The following is a 15,185-nucleotide window of genomic DNA, read 5'->3' as shown; positions in this document are numbered from 1 at the left end:
AGCACTATGAAAAGGTGCTTCTTTAGGATCTGACGTTCTTTGAGGCGGCCCTGCCTCTGACCTTGTCCCTGAGATGGTACAATCCTATGCCCTGGAAAATTGGTGCCTCTCTCTAGAAGATAAAGGAGAAAGGGAAATAGAAGTGAGTGTGCAAGAAATGTTACCTTCAGCAGCTCTTTTAAAGAAGACTTTGCAGCTTCCACAAGTGAGAGCTCCATAGTGACAGCCAGAAGCTTCATCTCCACAGATCAGGCATGTCTTCTGGGGTGGAAAGTAATAGTCAATGGGCAGAACGTGGTCCCTGGCAGTCTCCAAACTGGAAAGACACAAGAGAAACAATGCGACACACATAAGTGGTTGGCAGAAATTGGAGGGTAGAACTCTGAGGTCTTGAGCAGTAAACTACATGCGTTAACTATTATTGTTCATTGCTTAATACAGTCAGTGAGAAGCTGAATTTTCCTGGGAATTCTCCTACGGATAATGTTTGTAGGGTTTCCTGTCATGTGGACTTAGAACCTTTATGCATCCTGCTAAGGAATTAGAGCAGTTCTCTGGAATCAGTCAATGTCATGGGTTATGTCGACATGAGGGAAGGATGAAGGCAGAAATCTGAGGTTAAAGTATCTAACTTAGGGTGCTGGTCAGGCAACAATGTCGGAACAAGTAAATGGTATGAATCCAGACCTATGACCTTACCTTACCCAAAGGGAGAGAACCATAATGAAAACAGACTAAACATCAAGCAATCGGATGGGATTTGATCTAGTTCTCTGAGCCTCACTCTCATCTGTAAAGAAGAACATCACCCATACTACTGAGCTACTGTTGTCAGTGATGATATAAATTAGACAAAAGATAAAAAGCCCTTGAAATGAATACACAAGCGAGGGCTCGTGATCAGTAGTATCACACCAGAGTTCTTTGGTCTTTTTCCCCCCATTCTTTCCATTTACTTAGGAGTCTCTCTAAATCACATGGACATGGACCCAGCCCCATTCTGCAACACAAAGCAGATTCCCTGTGCCTGAAGCTCTTGTTAAGAAATGATGGACAGTGATGCTGGAAGCCTCTCAGGCTATCATCTCAACACCTGGCCATTCAAATACTCATAGGTTCCTTGGACTAGGATGGAGCTTCAGAAGTTACCTGGTCGAAAACTGCGTTTCTCCAAGAAGATCTGTGTCTGAGACCTGGGTGGTTCTGAAGGAGAGGCCAATACTAAAATCTTAATGGAATGGGTAATTCTCAGTCTCCCACAGCAATGAATTCAAGTTTAAACAAATAAAACATAGTTCTTACTACACAAAGGTAAGTTTTCCCCTCTCCTCTGTCCTATATCTAAGCATTAAACAAAATGTAAGTGACCTGTGGGGTTACTGTGTCTCAAGTAGATGACACTTGCCCATATTCTCAACCACAGGAATGCAGTCACTATTTTTTATGAATACTTCTTCCTTACTAAGGAAGGAAGGAAAATAAGCCCTAATAGTAGCTTGTTTGCTGTGTGTGGTGATTTCTACACCTCAAAACATCTCTGTGAGATATTTTTTCTCCTTGTATCACATAAGGAAAGTCCGACTCAGAGAGGAGAAGCCCAGGACTAGTTGACACCACAGCAGGATTATGTGACTCCAAAGCCAACACAGTTTCCATTACCCTATTGTCTTTTCACTACTCATCTAGCTTCACTTTTTACCTATGACTCTTTGGTAATAATGCTCAGCACAGTCATCAGAATAAAAAAAAAAGAAAAAAGGCATGAAAGGCCATCTTCCCTTCAGCCCACCAATGAGCAGTCCTGGCAGGGCAAGAGCAAAAAAAGCTTTCTCTGTCTACACTTGACAAGCACTTTATCTCTAAGATACAAATATTAGCCTTTATTCAACTCCCAAGTACAACTGAAAGCACTCAAAAAGCTCTGCTGACATGCAAACCCAGCAGCTGGCTATGGTGGCCTGTCTGTTCTCGCCACAAGCCTTCCATTTCTAATCATAACTGGAAAGCCAGCACGAGTCTGTCCACCGAACCAGGACTAGCAAGGCCACACATTCCACAGGAAAAGAGCTTCACTTCCCATATACAAATGGGCCAAATGTTAAGAAAGACTGTCATTCCTTTGCCTAAAACCATTATTTCTTTGGGTAAAAACTGGGCCCCCATCCTCATTCATGAAACAAGGAGAAGAAACAGAAGGTTTTTCTTTTTTTGTTTGTTTTTTTTTTTGTTCAAGTGTCTTCATCCTCTTCCCACTTTTTTTCCTACTTCTGTAACTAATACACACAATTCAAATAAAATCAGAGGGGCATGCATTGAGGCACTCTATATGCCAGGCCATTTCAGATACATACTCTCATTTCATCTTCCCAAACAACCCTGTCAGGTAGCTCTGTATCATCCCAATATTATAGGAGAGAAAACTTACGCTCAGGAAAATAAAGTAAATTTGTTCAAGATCACTCACCCAGTAAGTGGAAATGCCAGATTCCATCTTAGTTAAGTCTGACTCCAAAGGGTGGACTCGTAACCAATGACTAACCATGTTACAAGATTGGAGGTTGACATTAGATTGATTCTACTCAACTCCTAGAACCTACCGAGCCCTATGACCAGGTACAGGGCTAGGTGCTGGGAATACAGTATTTTTATGGGGGGGAAGGATATCATGTTGATCAAGATATTATCCTTGCCACCAAGCAACATACTCTCTAGTAGAGAAAGACAGAAAGACAGGAACTGTAAAATAACATAGTAGATGTTATAATAAAGCAGAGTGCAGACTGCTACATGAAAAAGCATCTCAAAGACAGTAATTTTTTAAAAAGCATAAAAGTATATATGGGTAAGTGAGATGATGGCAGTTGACAACAATTATTAGGATATGATTGCAAAATAAATATTAGATAAACAAAATGGAAACGCACATAAAGTAAATAAGAGGTCTTTTTGGAAAGAACCTTTAAAAAATAGAAATTTTCTTCCATACTGTTAATAAAATGTAAAATACAGTTCAAATTGTTTAAAAGAATCTAATCAAATTTATAATAAATGCTGAAAGACAGAAGAAAATCAATGTTTTTTTATTAGATATGAGTTTAATAAAATACATGTTACACCAAAATAACTATAAAGGAGGAGAAATAATGAAGGCAATTTTAGAATCTGAACTTTTCCTAACTACAACCCACTTTGACTAGAGTCCTGTGATATCTCCTGACCTCACCAGGCCAGTTTCCGCCTACTTCCCCCTCCTCTCTCTGGCAAAATATTGTAGACAGCACTCCCACTAACCCTGGCCCAGTGTGGACAAAGGGCACACTACAGTTCTGACTTATGAACTGAACTGTGGGCAGTGGAAATGAGAGTTCCAAACTCAGTCCCTCTCTCAGGTTTATATCCTAGAGAAACTCATGCACATTTGTACCAGGAGGCATGTGCGGGAATGGTCAGATCAGCCTTATCTGTAAAAGCAGAAATTATAAACATCCACTGACAGGAGAGGGGATAAGTAAATTATGGCATATGCTCATTCAATAAAATACCATTTAGTAATGACAAGGAACAGAATACAGCTACATGTAGGGGAATCTCACAAGCTGATGTTGCATGAAAGACAGAACTCATAATAGCATACCTACTATATGATTCTGTTACATAATGTTCAAAAGAAGCAAAAGGAAACAATATATATGTGCATATATGTGTGGAAAAAACATAAAAATGTAAGGGAATAATAAACCCAAATATAGGATAGTTGTTACCTCTGAGGGAGGCTGGGGGTAATGAATGACATAAGGAATGAGGAATCAAGTTGATTTATACATTCATTTAAACATGTTTATTAAGCAGCTACTACATAGCAGGCACCAGTCTCTGTCCTGGGGTTATAGCAGTGAACAACAAAAACAAAAACAAAAACAGAAAAACAGAAAAAACAAACAAGAAAGAAAGAAATGGCATTAGTGTTCCTTAATTAGGGCTCATAAGTGTTCATTTTATTATTATGCTATATAACATACGTTTCATGTATTATTCTGTATGGCTATACGGGCACATAATACAAAGGAAAATTAAAAAGAAAAACTTCAGAAGTTTCTGGCATCCTCCTGAATAACATCCTAACAGCAAATGCAGCAGAGGTTTGCTTTGAGAACACATTAAGTACAGAATTTGTATGAGACATTGTGTTTCTTTCCACCTCCCCTGGGTTACACACTCACCTATTATCCCGACACAGGGCATTCAGTTTTATGAGTCTGAAGCAAAAGCGCTGCCACATAGAATGGAAGTTTTCCAAACCAGAACACCACTTTCTATTCTCCAAGTTTTACAATTAATTAAATAAAAGTGTATTACAAATGCCAGTTCAACCATGGGAAAGTTGGGCTCAAACACCACCCCCCACCCTCTCTCTGTCTGTCTCTGACTTGGGGATACCTTAAAGGGTCTGACTTATCTAAGTAAGTCCCCCAGTGATTATGAAACCAGGGCAAAATGCAAAAGTCACAGACCAGTTCTCCTTGTTTGGCTGAGGAATGTCAATTCAGCAGGGCTTTGGAGCCAGCCAGACCTGGCTTGGAATTCTGCCTCCACCACTGAACCTTGAACTCTGAGCTCCATTTGCCTCATCTGGAGAGTGGAGATATTTGCTACCCTACAGAGCTTTTGTGAGAATTACATTAAATGACGTATCTTAAGCTCTTCACTCTGCCTGCCACATGGTAGCTGCATTGCAAGTCTGGGCTGCCTTCACTTTTTATCTTACCATAAAAAAAGGAACTGTCTAATATCCTTAAAGTAAAAACAAACAAAAAAAAGAGGACAATCTTTCTTGGCTATACAATGCTTTTAGGGAAAGGTAAACAGAAGTGGAGAGAGAAGGAAAACAAGACTAGATGTGTAAAAGCACATCTTATTCATACATACCTCTGCACTTTTCAGACAAGAAGGGATTTAGGAAACCACCGAACATCTTTATGGAGCACCATATTTTCCCTGATGCTTAGTAATTTACCATATTCTTATTAATCACATTTGGAATATAATGACAACTCTATGTGAACTGTTAAGATAAAAATAAGACACTTCAAAGTTATTCTCTACTCATAGCTCTCTTGTGCCTACTTCTCTGTGGGCACAAGAGATATTTCAGTGGGGAAATTGGCATAAGACTGGTACCTCCTTTTCCCACTGCCAACCTGAGATTTGAAATTTGATGACTATTTAAGAGAACAGTCATGTTTTCTTTTAAAAGTATTACCTCGCTTTACTTCATAGCTCTCCAATTCTGTTTAATGATGCCTTTTGTTGATGTGGAATGATATATAGGGAAAAGATCTGATTTTCATGCCCATCTCTGCCACTTTCTAACAGGATGATTTTTGAACAAGTCATTTGGCTCAATTTCTTCACATGTAAAATGAGTAAAAATATATAGAACTCAAAAGACTGTGATGAAGATTCAGTGAGATTTTGGAGGTAAAGTAGCCCCCAATAGTGCTGGCACAGTGCTTAATAAATGGCCATTATTATAACAATTCATGAGAAAATGGTAGGAAGGAGAGATGGAAGAACTGGGTGCTAAAAAACCACCTCTGAGTTAGGTATCCTTACTCCTACTGTGAAGATATGCAAACCGACACTTCAATAAGGTAAATGGCTTGTCTGAGTTTATCCAGTTATTAATAGTAAGTGGTGAAGCCAGAATTCATACCTGGGATTATTTCTACCTAAATCAATATTTTCCCACTATTATAAACTGCTAAGATAATATAATAGTTATGTTATAGCATGGTTTAACTTAATTAGGGTATTTTAACAGGTTTATTGATATATAATTCACCTACCATAAAATTCTCCTATTTTGGCATATTTACCTTTGGTAGAGCAAACTAATTTTACCGCTATGTTCATTACCGCCCAAAGAAACCTATACCCATTAGCAATCATTTCCCATTCCCTCCTCCTCACAGACCCTGGCAACACTAATTTACTTTCTGTCTATAAAGATCTGCCAGTACGGACTTCCGGTTCAAGATGGCAAATGTAAGAAGATCCTGAATGCACCTCCTCCCACAGACACACTGAGTCTGCAGCCACATATGGAACAATTTCCTCTAAAACAAACAAACAAACAACACTGGCTGAGTGACGATTACATGTTTGACAAATGGGAAGAAGGCCACCTTGAAAGGGTTAGGAGAGGCTGGGACACAGTCTCACCATAAACCCCACACTGGCACAGTGTTCCATAATTGGGAGGGAATTCTGAACCTGGAGCTTCTCCCTGAGGAGTGAAGAAGGGTTCAAATCCCACATCAGGCATCCCGACTTTTAAGATATATATTGACAGACAAGCCCTCAAAACATCTAATTTTGCAAACCAAAGGGGCTTGCATCCCAAGACCCACAAGGTTCTAACAATCGGAGAAACTGCTCTTAAAGGGCCTGCATTCTTGGACTTACCCACCTGAGGGCCCAGGTCAGAGGCAGCCGATTATGCCCAGACTTAAAATGAAGGAGGCTCACCTGCTTATATTAAAGCAGCAGGCATCTAATTTAACATACATGTCCAGGAGTCTGTTGGAACACTTTCTGGGGATGGAGAATTGTGGGTGCCATCTTCGTGTTTTCTCTTTGCTGTGCTCCAAAGCACCAGTATCTCCTGGAAGAGAGCTTTTACATGTGTCTGGTGCCCCGATTTTTGTGGCTACAGCCTAGGGCATGCCTCTTGATTGCCTGGCTCTGGAGACTAGAGGAGCTTGTGTTCCTGGTCCCATGGGGCTATAATAGTTGGTGTTACTCAGAGAGGAGCTTATACTGCTGTCTGGTGCCTTCATTTTTTGTCACTGCTGCCAGGGTACACCTCTACATTGCCTAGTTTGGTGACCAGTTGGGCTTATGCTGACAGGTCCCACTGGTCTGTAATCAATAGAGAAAGAGCTCTTAAACAGCTACCACCCCAAGGCACAAGAGGTAACAGACCCAGGACCTCAGTTTTTCCATAAAGAAGGCCTATTAGCTAATCATCTTGACTTCAATGGGGCAGACCTCTAATTAAATACACATCTCGGGATTGGTTGCAATCCTTTCCAGAGACCTCGGAGGGTGGGCACTATCTTTGTTCTCACCCTCTTCCACAATCCAGAGAGCCAGTGTCCACTGAAGGGGAGCTTTACACCTGTCTGTTGCCCTAGTTGCTATGCCTGTTGCCCAATTTTTGTGGCTGATGCCCAGGGGACAGTCCTCAATCATCAGGCTCTGGTGATTGTGGGCTTTGGGGCTTGCATTTCTGGGTCCCACAGGACAGTGGCAATCGGAAAGGCAGTTCTCGACAGGATGCTACTCCCAGGGCACTGCATAGACGGCAGACTGAGGCACACTCCTGGCTCTTCTGTGAAGGCCTGTTTGCTTCAGTCCTGGAGCTTCAGCATGAGGGGAACACTTCAGATTTGGCATCCATTTATTGGCCTATGGAGCTGCCTGTAAGGAATGTAGGTTGTGGGCACCATCCTGATTTTCTGCCTTTCTCCAGCTTGCTGATATCACCCAGAAAAGAACTATAAACTCATTTAGAATACCAGTTTCTGTGACTGATGCTCAAGGGACACCTCCAGATCACCTGGTTCTGATGGCCAGCAGGGCTGATGCTTGTAGTCCCACAAGAACTGTATATATCTGCATACTTTGAAAAGCTGATGCCTGTGGTCTGGCTTCCAATCATCTTGAATTTAGGTGCTGACTGAGATCCTTCCCTTTGGGAAACACTGACGGGTCTTGGCACATACTCAACTACTGAGACCTATAAAATTTATAGTAGGCTGCTTGGACAAGCATAAAGATTTGAGAGACAACCAAGAGTTGAGGCAGGGTTGAATGACAAGGCTCATCTCCTACACAAGGCCACTCTTTCAAAACTGGAAGAGGTGGTTGCTTTATCCACTGTATAGAAAGGAACACAGGGAGTCAAGCAAACAAAAAACAGAGGAATATGTTCAAAATGAAAGAACAAGATAAAAATCTCAGAGAAAAACCTTAAGAAAAATGAAGACATGTAATTTACCTAATAAAGAGTTCAAGGTATTGGTCATAAAGTTGCTCATCAAACAGGGGGAAAAAATGGATGACACAGTGAGAACTTCAACAAACAGATGGAAAATATAAGAAAGTACCAAATAGAAGTCACAAAGCTGAAGACTGCAATAACCGTACTAAAAATTACACCCAGGGGTTCAACAGGGGATGAGATGAAGTGGAAGGAAAAATTAGTCAACTTGAAGACAAAGCAGTGGAACTTCCCAATCAGGGCAGCATAAATAAAAAAGTATGAAAAAGGTGAAGATAGCTTAAAGGACTTATGGGACAGTTTTAAACAGACTAACATTTGAATCATAGGGCTCCCAGGAAGAAGAGAGAGAGAAAGGGGAAGAAATCATATCTGAATAAATAATGACTGAAAACTTCCCTAACCCGGAGAAGGAAACACATCCAGACCCAAGAAGAACTGAGAGTTCCAAATAATAGGAACCCACAGAAATCCATGCCAAGACATTATAATTGAAATGTTAAAATTTATAAACAGAATATTAAAGGCAGCAAGAGAAAAACAACTTGTTATGTACAAAGAAACCCCCATAAAACTATTAGCAAATTTTTCAGCAGAAGCTTTATAGGTCAGAAGGGAATAGCATGATATATTCAAAGTGCTGAAAGAAGAAAAAAAAGCTTTCAACCAAGAATACACAATTTGGCAAAGTTGTCATTCGGAAAAGAAGAGATGAAGGTCCAAGATGGAGGAATAGGTAAACACTATGCCTGCCACCTCCAAGGACCACATAAAGTTACAAGTAAATTATAGAACAATCAACCTGTAGAACCATCTGAAGACTAGTTGAACAGAACCCCTATAAATAAGGATATAAAGAGGCCACATTGAGACTGGTAGGAGGGGTGGAGACGTGAAATGGGCTGACCCCAAACCCACAGGTAGTGGTTGAGCACCAGGAGGGACACCTCAGCAGTAGAGGTCCCCACCCCCGGAAGAATGAGGGGTCCCAGCCCCACACCAGGCTCCCCACCCAGCCCAGGGGTCCTGTGCCAAGAAGAGGAATCCCCACAATATCTGGTAGTTAAAATCAGTGAGGATTCCATCCACCCATCCCTGTGAGATTGAAAGTGGCTGGAAACCCAGCCGCCCTCTTAAAGGGCCCCGTGCACAGAATGACTCGCTCGCCGGCACTCACCCTGGGCTCCAGCAGAGGAACTGTGACTCGAGAGGCCACAGAGACATACAGGGAAAGACTGAGTTGTATGGCTATAGGATGAAGGCTAGAGAGACAGCAGCCATTATCCCTGTGTGGAGCCTACCTCATATGTAATCTACAGGAGGGCGCCACCTTTCCTGTGTTAAACCCACACCCAAAGGGCCAAATCTGAGATTGCATTGGTTTGGGTAAAATCCGTGCATGTGTGCACCACCTTGGTGACTCCCTTAAACCCTGCTCAGCTAGTGTGGCATCACCCGCAGAACCCTCAACTCCTAGGCGGCCAGCCATAGACTCCAAGCTGTGGTAAGCTTGTACAGCACTAGAATGCTGCAACAGCCTGGGAAAATTTCAGTGGCAGGCAGTCAGCCCTACCATGAGCTGCAGCCCTTCTTGGGCAGCTCTCCAGAATCTGCAAGCCCGAGTTGAGCAGTGGCTGGTCGTGGTGTTCTTGGGGTGTTTTACGGAGTGACCACAGTCTCTTCACTGGCACACGAGTTGAATCTGCATTAACTTTGTAAAAACCACTGGCCACACTCTGTGACTCCCTGAGACCTCAACCCACCCAGCTAGCATGGCATTGACAGGGGCACTCTCAGCTCCTGGGCAGCCATCCCTGCCCCACGAACTGCTGGAGGCTTGTACAGCAGTGGGCAGCCTGCAGTGGCCTAAGAAGCTTTTGGTGGTGGGTGGTCAGCTGCAACCCCTTTCTGGGGTTGCTCCCCAGAATTTGCAGGCCCTAGGCAAACGATGGCTGGCCACAGTATTATCGGAGCATTTTGGAGAGTGGGAACAGGCCCAGTACTGGCACAAAAACTGAATCTGCATTAACTTTGTGAAAACCATGAGCCATATCCCATGAATTCCTAGGACCCCATTCCACCCCACTCAGGCAGCACTGCTTGGGGCACTGTCAACAGCAGGGTATTACCCAGTAAGCCCCACAAGCAGTGCCCCCAGAGGGTAGTCTCAAGAGGCACAGGAGCCTACTGGGGTGAATCCTCCTCTGAGGGGTCGGCCTCCACAGAGCAGCTCATACATTGTGGGCGTAGCCAATCCTCACAGTCAGTCAACCTGAGACTCAATCTCACCCACTGATGTACCAAAAGCAATTAAGGCTCAATTACAATAGGAGAATACAAACAACACACACAAGGGACACTCCTGGAACACACGCATGTAATAAGAGAGACTGTATCACTGAACCACACAGGACACCTACTACATGAAGCCACCCAGCAAAGAATGGGAGATGAAGCAGATCTACCTAATACATACAAGCAAACACAGAGAGGCATGCAGAATGAGGAAACAAAGAAACAAATCCCAAATAAAGGAACAAGAGAAAATTCGAGAAAAAGAATTAAAGAAATGGAGGCATCCAACATCCCAGAAACAGAGTTTAAAACACTGATTATAAGAATGCTTAAGTAAATTTGTAAGAATTTCAACGAAGAGATAGTAAGCATAAAGAATGACAAAGAAACCATAAAAAAAAAAAAAAAAAAACAGTCAGAAATGAAGGACACAGTAACTGAAATGAAGAATACACTAGAAGGAATCAACAGCAGATTATATGAAGCAGAGAATCGAATCGGCGATTTAGAAGACAAGGTAACAGAAATCACCTAATCAAAACAAAAAGAATAAAAGAAAAAAGACAGTTTAAAGGACCATTGGGACAACATCAAGCATAACAACATTTGCATCATAGGGGTACCAGAAAGAGAAGAGAGGGAGCAAGGGATTGAGAACCTATTTGAAGAAATAATAATGGAAAACTTCCCTAACTTGGTGAAGGAAATAGACATCCAAGCCCAGGAAGTGCAGAGTCCCAAACAAGATAAATCCAAACAGGCCCAAACAAAGACACATTATAATTAAAATGGCAAAGGTTAAAGACAAAGAGAGAACCTTAAAAGCAGCAAGAGAAAAGACAACTAGTTACTTAAAAGGGAGCTCCCATAAGACTATGAGCTGATTTCTCAACAGAAACATTGCCGGTCAGAAGGGAGTGGCAGGAACGTTCAAAGTGATAAAAAACAAGGGCCTACAACCAAGACTACTCTACCCAGCAAGGCTGTCATTTAAAGCTGAAGGAGCAATAAAGAGCTTCCCAAACAAGAAAAAAGCTAAAGGAATTCAATACCAGCAAGCCAGTATCACAACAAATATAAAAGAGGGGGAAAACAAATAAACAAAAGAAGATCAATAACATTAATAATAAAATGGCAATAACTACGTACCTATCAATAATCAGTTTAAATGTAAATGGATTTAATGCTCTAATCAAAAGACATAGGATAAGAAAACAAAACCCATATATATGCTGTCTACAAGAGACCCACCTCAGATTGAAAGACACACATAGACTGAAAGTAAAGGGATGGAAAAAGACATTTCACGCAAATGGAAACAAACAAAAAAGCTGTGGTAGCAATACTTAGATCAGACAAAATAGCCTTTAAAATGAAGACTATAATAAGAGACAAAGAAAGACATTACACAATGATAAAGGGATCAACCCAACAAGAGGACATAATCCTAGTAAACATCTATGCACCTAACATAGTAGCCCCTAAATATATAAAACAAATATTGACTGACCTAAGGGAGGAGATGGGCAGTAACACAATCATAGTTGGGGACTTTTACACCCCACTGACACCACCAGGCAGACCTTCCAAACAGAAAATCAATAAGGAAACAGAGGCCTTAAATGACACAATAGACCTGATGGATTTAAGTGATATTTTCAGAGTATTTCATCCCAAAGCAGCAGAATATACATTCTTTTTAAGTGCACATGAAACATTTTCCAGGATAGACCACATGTTAGGTCACAAAGCAAGTCTCAATAAATTTAAGAAGATTGAAATCACATAAAGTGTCTTTCTTCCCTGACAACAATGATATGAAGCTAGAAGTGAATTACAAGAAAAAAAGCTGAAAAACACACACATGAAGGCTAAATAACATGCTACTAAACAATGAATGGGTTAACAATGAGATCAGGAAGAAATTCAAAGAGACTTTGAGACAAAAATGAAAACACAAACACCCAAAATCTATGGAACACAGCGAAAGCAGTCTTAAGAGAGAAATTTATAGCAATGCAGATCTACTTCAAGAAACAAGAGAAATCTCAAATAAGCAATCTAACTTTATACCTAATGTAACTAGAAAAAGAACAACGAATGAAGCACAAAGTGAGAAGGAAGGAAATAGTAAAGATCAGAGTGGAAATAAACAAAAGATAGTCTTCGATAAGGGCTTAATATAAAAAATTTATAAAAACTCACTCAACTCAACTCCAAAAATACAAATAACCCAATTAAAAAATGGGCAGAGGACATGAAAAGACATTTTTCTAAAGAGGACATACAGATAGCAAACAGACATATGAAAAAATGCTCAACCTCACTAACCATCAGAAAAATGCAAATAAAAACCACAATGAGATACCACTTCACCCCAGTCAAAATGGCTATCATCAATAAATCAACAAACAACAAGTGCTGGCGTGGATGTGGAGAAAAGGGAACACTTGTGCACTGTTGGTGGAATTGCAAATTGGCACAGCCACTGTAGAAAACAGTATGGAGGTATCTCAAAAATCTGAAAATGGAACTACCTTATGATCCAGCAATTCCACTCCTAGGTATCTATCCAGAGAAATCCAAAATACTAATTCGAAAAAATGTATGCACCCCTATGTTTATTGCAGCACTATTCACAATAGCCAAGACATGGAAACAACTGAAATGCCCTTTGGTAGACGACTGGATTAAGAAACTGTGGTACATTTATACCATGGAGTATTACGCAGCCATAAAGAAGAATGAAATCTTACCATTTGCAATGATACAGATGGACCTAGAGAACATTATACTAAGTGAAATAAATCAGAGTGAGAAAGACAAATACCATATGATCTCACTTATATATGGAATCTAAAGAATAGAAAAAATGAACGAACTAATCATGAACAGTCTCAGAAATATAGAGGAAAAACTGAGGGTTGATAGATGGGAGGGGGGTGGGGATGAGGGAGAAGGGAGAAGGTGAGGAGATTAGAAAGCACAATCGGTAACCACAAGATTACCATGGGGATACGAAAGTCAGTTTGGGGAATGCAATCAATAATGTTGTAAAGATTTTGTAGGGTAGCTGACGGACATTTGTCTTATGAGGGAGACCACTTCAGGGATGGTGTAGATTCCTGATCACTGCACTGTACACCTGAAGCTGAAGCTGAATAATAATGAATGTCAAATATATATATATATATATATATATATATATATATATATATATATATATATATACACAAGAAGTGGAGTACAGCATTAGGAATAGAGACAGTGGAAATGTAACAGCTGTATGTGATGTCAGAGGGGTAGCAGATTGGGGGAGGGGGGTTATCACTTTGTGAGGGGTACAAATGGTAAATATCTAACTATTACATTGTTTTGTATACCTGACTAATAAAAAAAAAGTCTTAAAAAGAAGCATTAAAAAAAAGATCAATGAAACCAAGAGTAGGTTCTTTGAAAGGATAAACAAAATTGATAAACCTTTAAACAGTGTCATCAAGAAAAAGAGAGGAACCAAATTAATAAAATCATACGTGAAAGAGAAGTGAAAACGGGAACCAGAGAAATACAAAAAAAAAAACAAAAAATTAAGGAAATACTACGAGCAATTATACACCAACAAATTGGACAATCTGGAAGAAATGGATAAATTCCTAGAAGTGTACAACCTTCCAAGGCTGAATCAAGAAAAAACAGAAAATCTGAATCAACTGATTACTACTAATGAAATCAAATCAGTAATCAATAAGCTCCCACCAAACAAAAGACCCAGACCAGATGACTTTACAGGTGAATTCTACCAAATATTAAAAAAAACACAAAAAACATGGATTATAATGCTAAGCGAAACAAGTCAGACAGAAAAAGCAGAGAACCATATGATTTCACTGATATTTGGTATATAAACCAAAAACAACAAAAGAACAAGACAAACAAATGAGAAACAAAAACTCATAGGCACAGACAATAGTTTAGTGGTTACCAGAGGGTGAGGGGGAAGAGGGGTGGTAGATGAGGGTAAAGGGGTTCAAATATATGGTGATGGAAGGAGAACTGACTCTGGGTGGTGAACACACAATGGGATTTATAGATGATGTAGTACAGAATTGTACACCTGAAATCTATGTAACTTTACTAACACTTGTCACCCCAATAAACTGTAATTTAAAAAAAAAAAGAAAAAACGTACATATCCCCCCCAAAAATTTACACCTATTCATCTCAAACTATTCCAAAAAATTAGAGGAGGGAAGGCTCCCAAGCTCATTCTACGAGGATATCATTACCCTGATTCCAAAACCTGACGCAGCCATTACAAAATAATCCCATTTTCTTTTTTTTTCTTTTTTTAATTTTATTTTATTAAATTTATTGGGGTGACAATTGTTAGTAAAATTACATAGATTTCAGGTGTACAATTCTGTATTACATCATCCATAAATCCCATTGTGTGTTCATCACCCAGAGTCAGTTCTCCTTCTATCTATCTATCTATCTATCTATCTATCTATCTATCTATCTATCTATCTGAATAAATTTGACTAAGGAAGTAAAAGACCTGTACTGAGAAAATTATAAGACACTGAAGACAGAAATTTAAAAAGATACAAATAAATGGAAACATATACCGTGCTCATGGATGGGAAGAATTAATATAGTTAAAATATCCATACTACCCAAAACAATCTGTAAATTCCATGTAGTCCTTATCAAAATAACAATGACATTTTTCACAGAAGTAGAACAAATAATCCTAAAATTTATATGGAAGCATAAAAGACCCTGAATAGCCATGGAGATCATGAGAAATAACAAAGCTGGAGGT

At 40.1% G+C, this 15,185-nt stretch overlaps 1 protein-coding gene across 5 annotated transcripts in view; it reads right to left on the bottom strand.

Annotated features, from left to right (window-relative positions):
• AR (androgen receptor) overlaps window positions 1-15,185 on the bottom strand; it is a 196,219-nt gene that overhangs the window by 86,870 nt on the left and 94,164 nt on the right. For all 5 annotated transcript variants that reach the window (XM_074324332.1, XM_019716788.2, XM_074324334.1 and 2 more), the window contains one exon: window positions 165-316. In XM_074324332.1, the coding sequence (XP_074180433.1) occupies window positions 165-316 (152 nt within the window). The remainder of the gene's footprint in view (window positions 1-164; window positions 317-15,185) is intronic.

The sequence above is a fragment of the Rhinolophus sinicus genome, chromosome X, assembly GCF_036562045.2.
Source record: "Rhinolophus sinicus isolate RSC01 chromosome X, ASM3656204v1, whole genome shotgun sequence".
NCBI lineage: Eukaryota > Metazoa > Chordata > Mammalia > Chiroptera > Rhinolophidae > Rhinolophus > Rhinolophus sinicus.
This window is presented reverse-complemented; position numbering and strand designations above follow the sequence as displayed.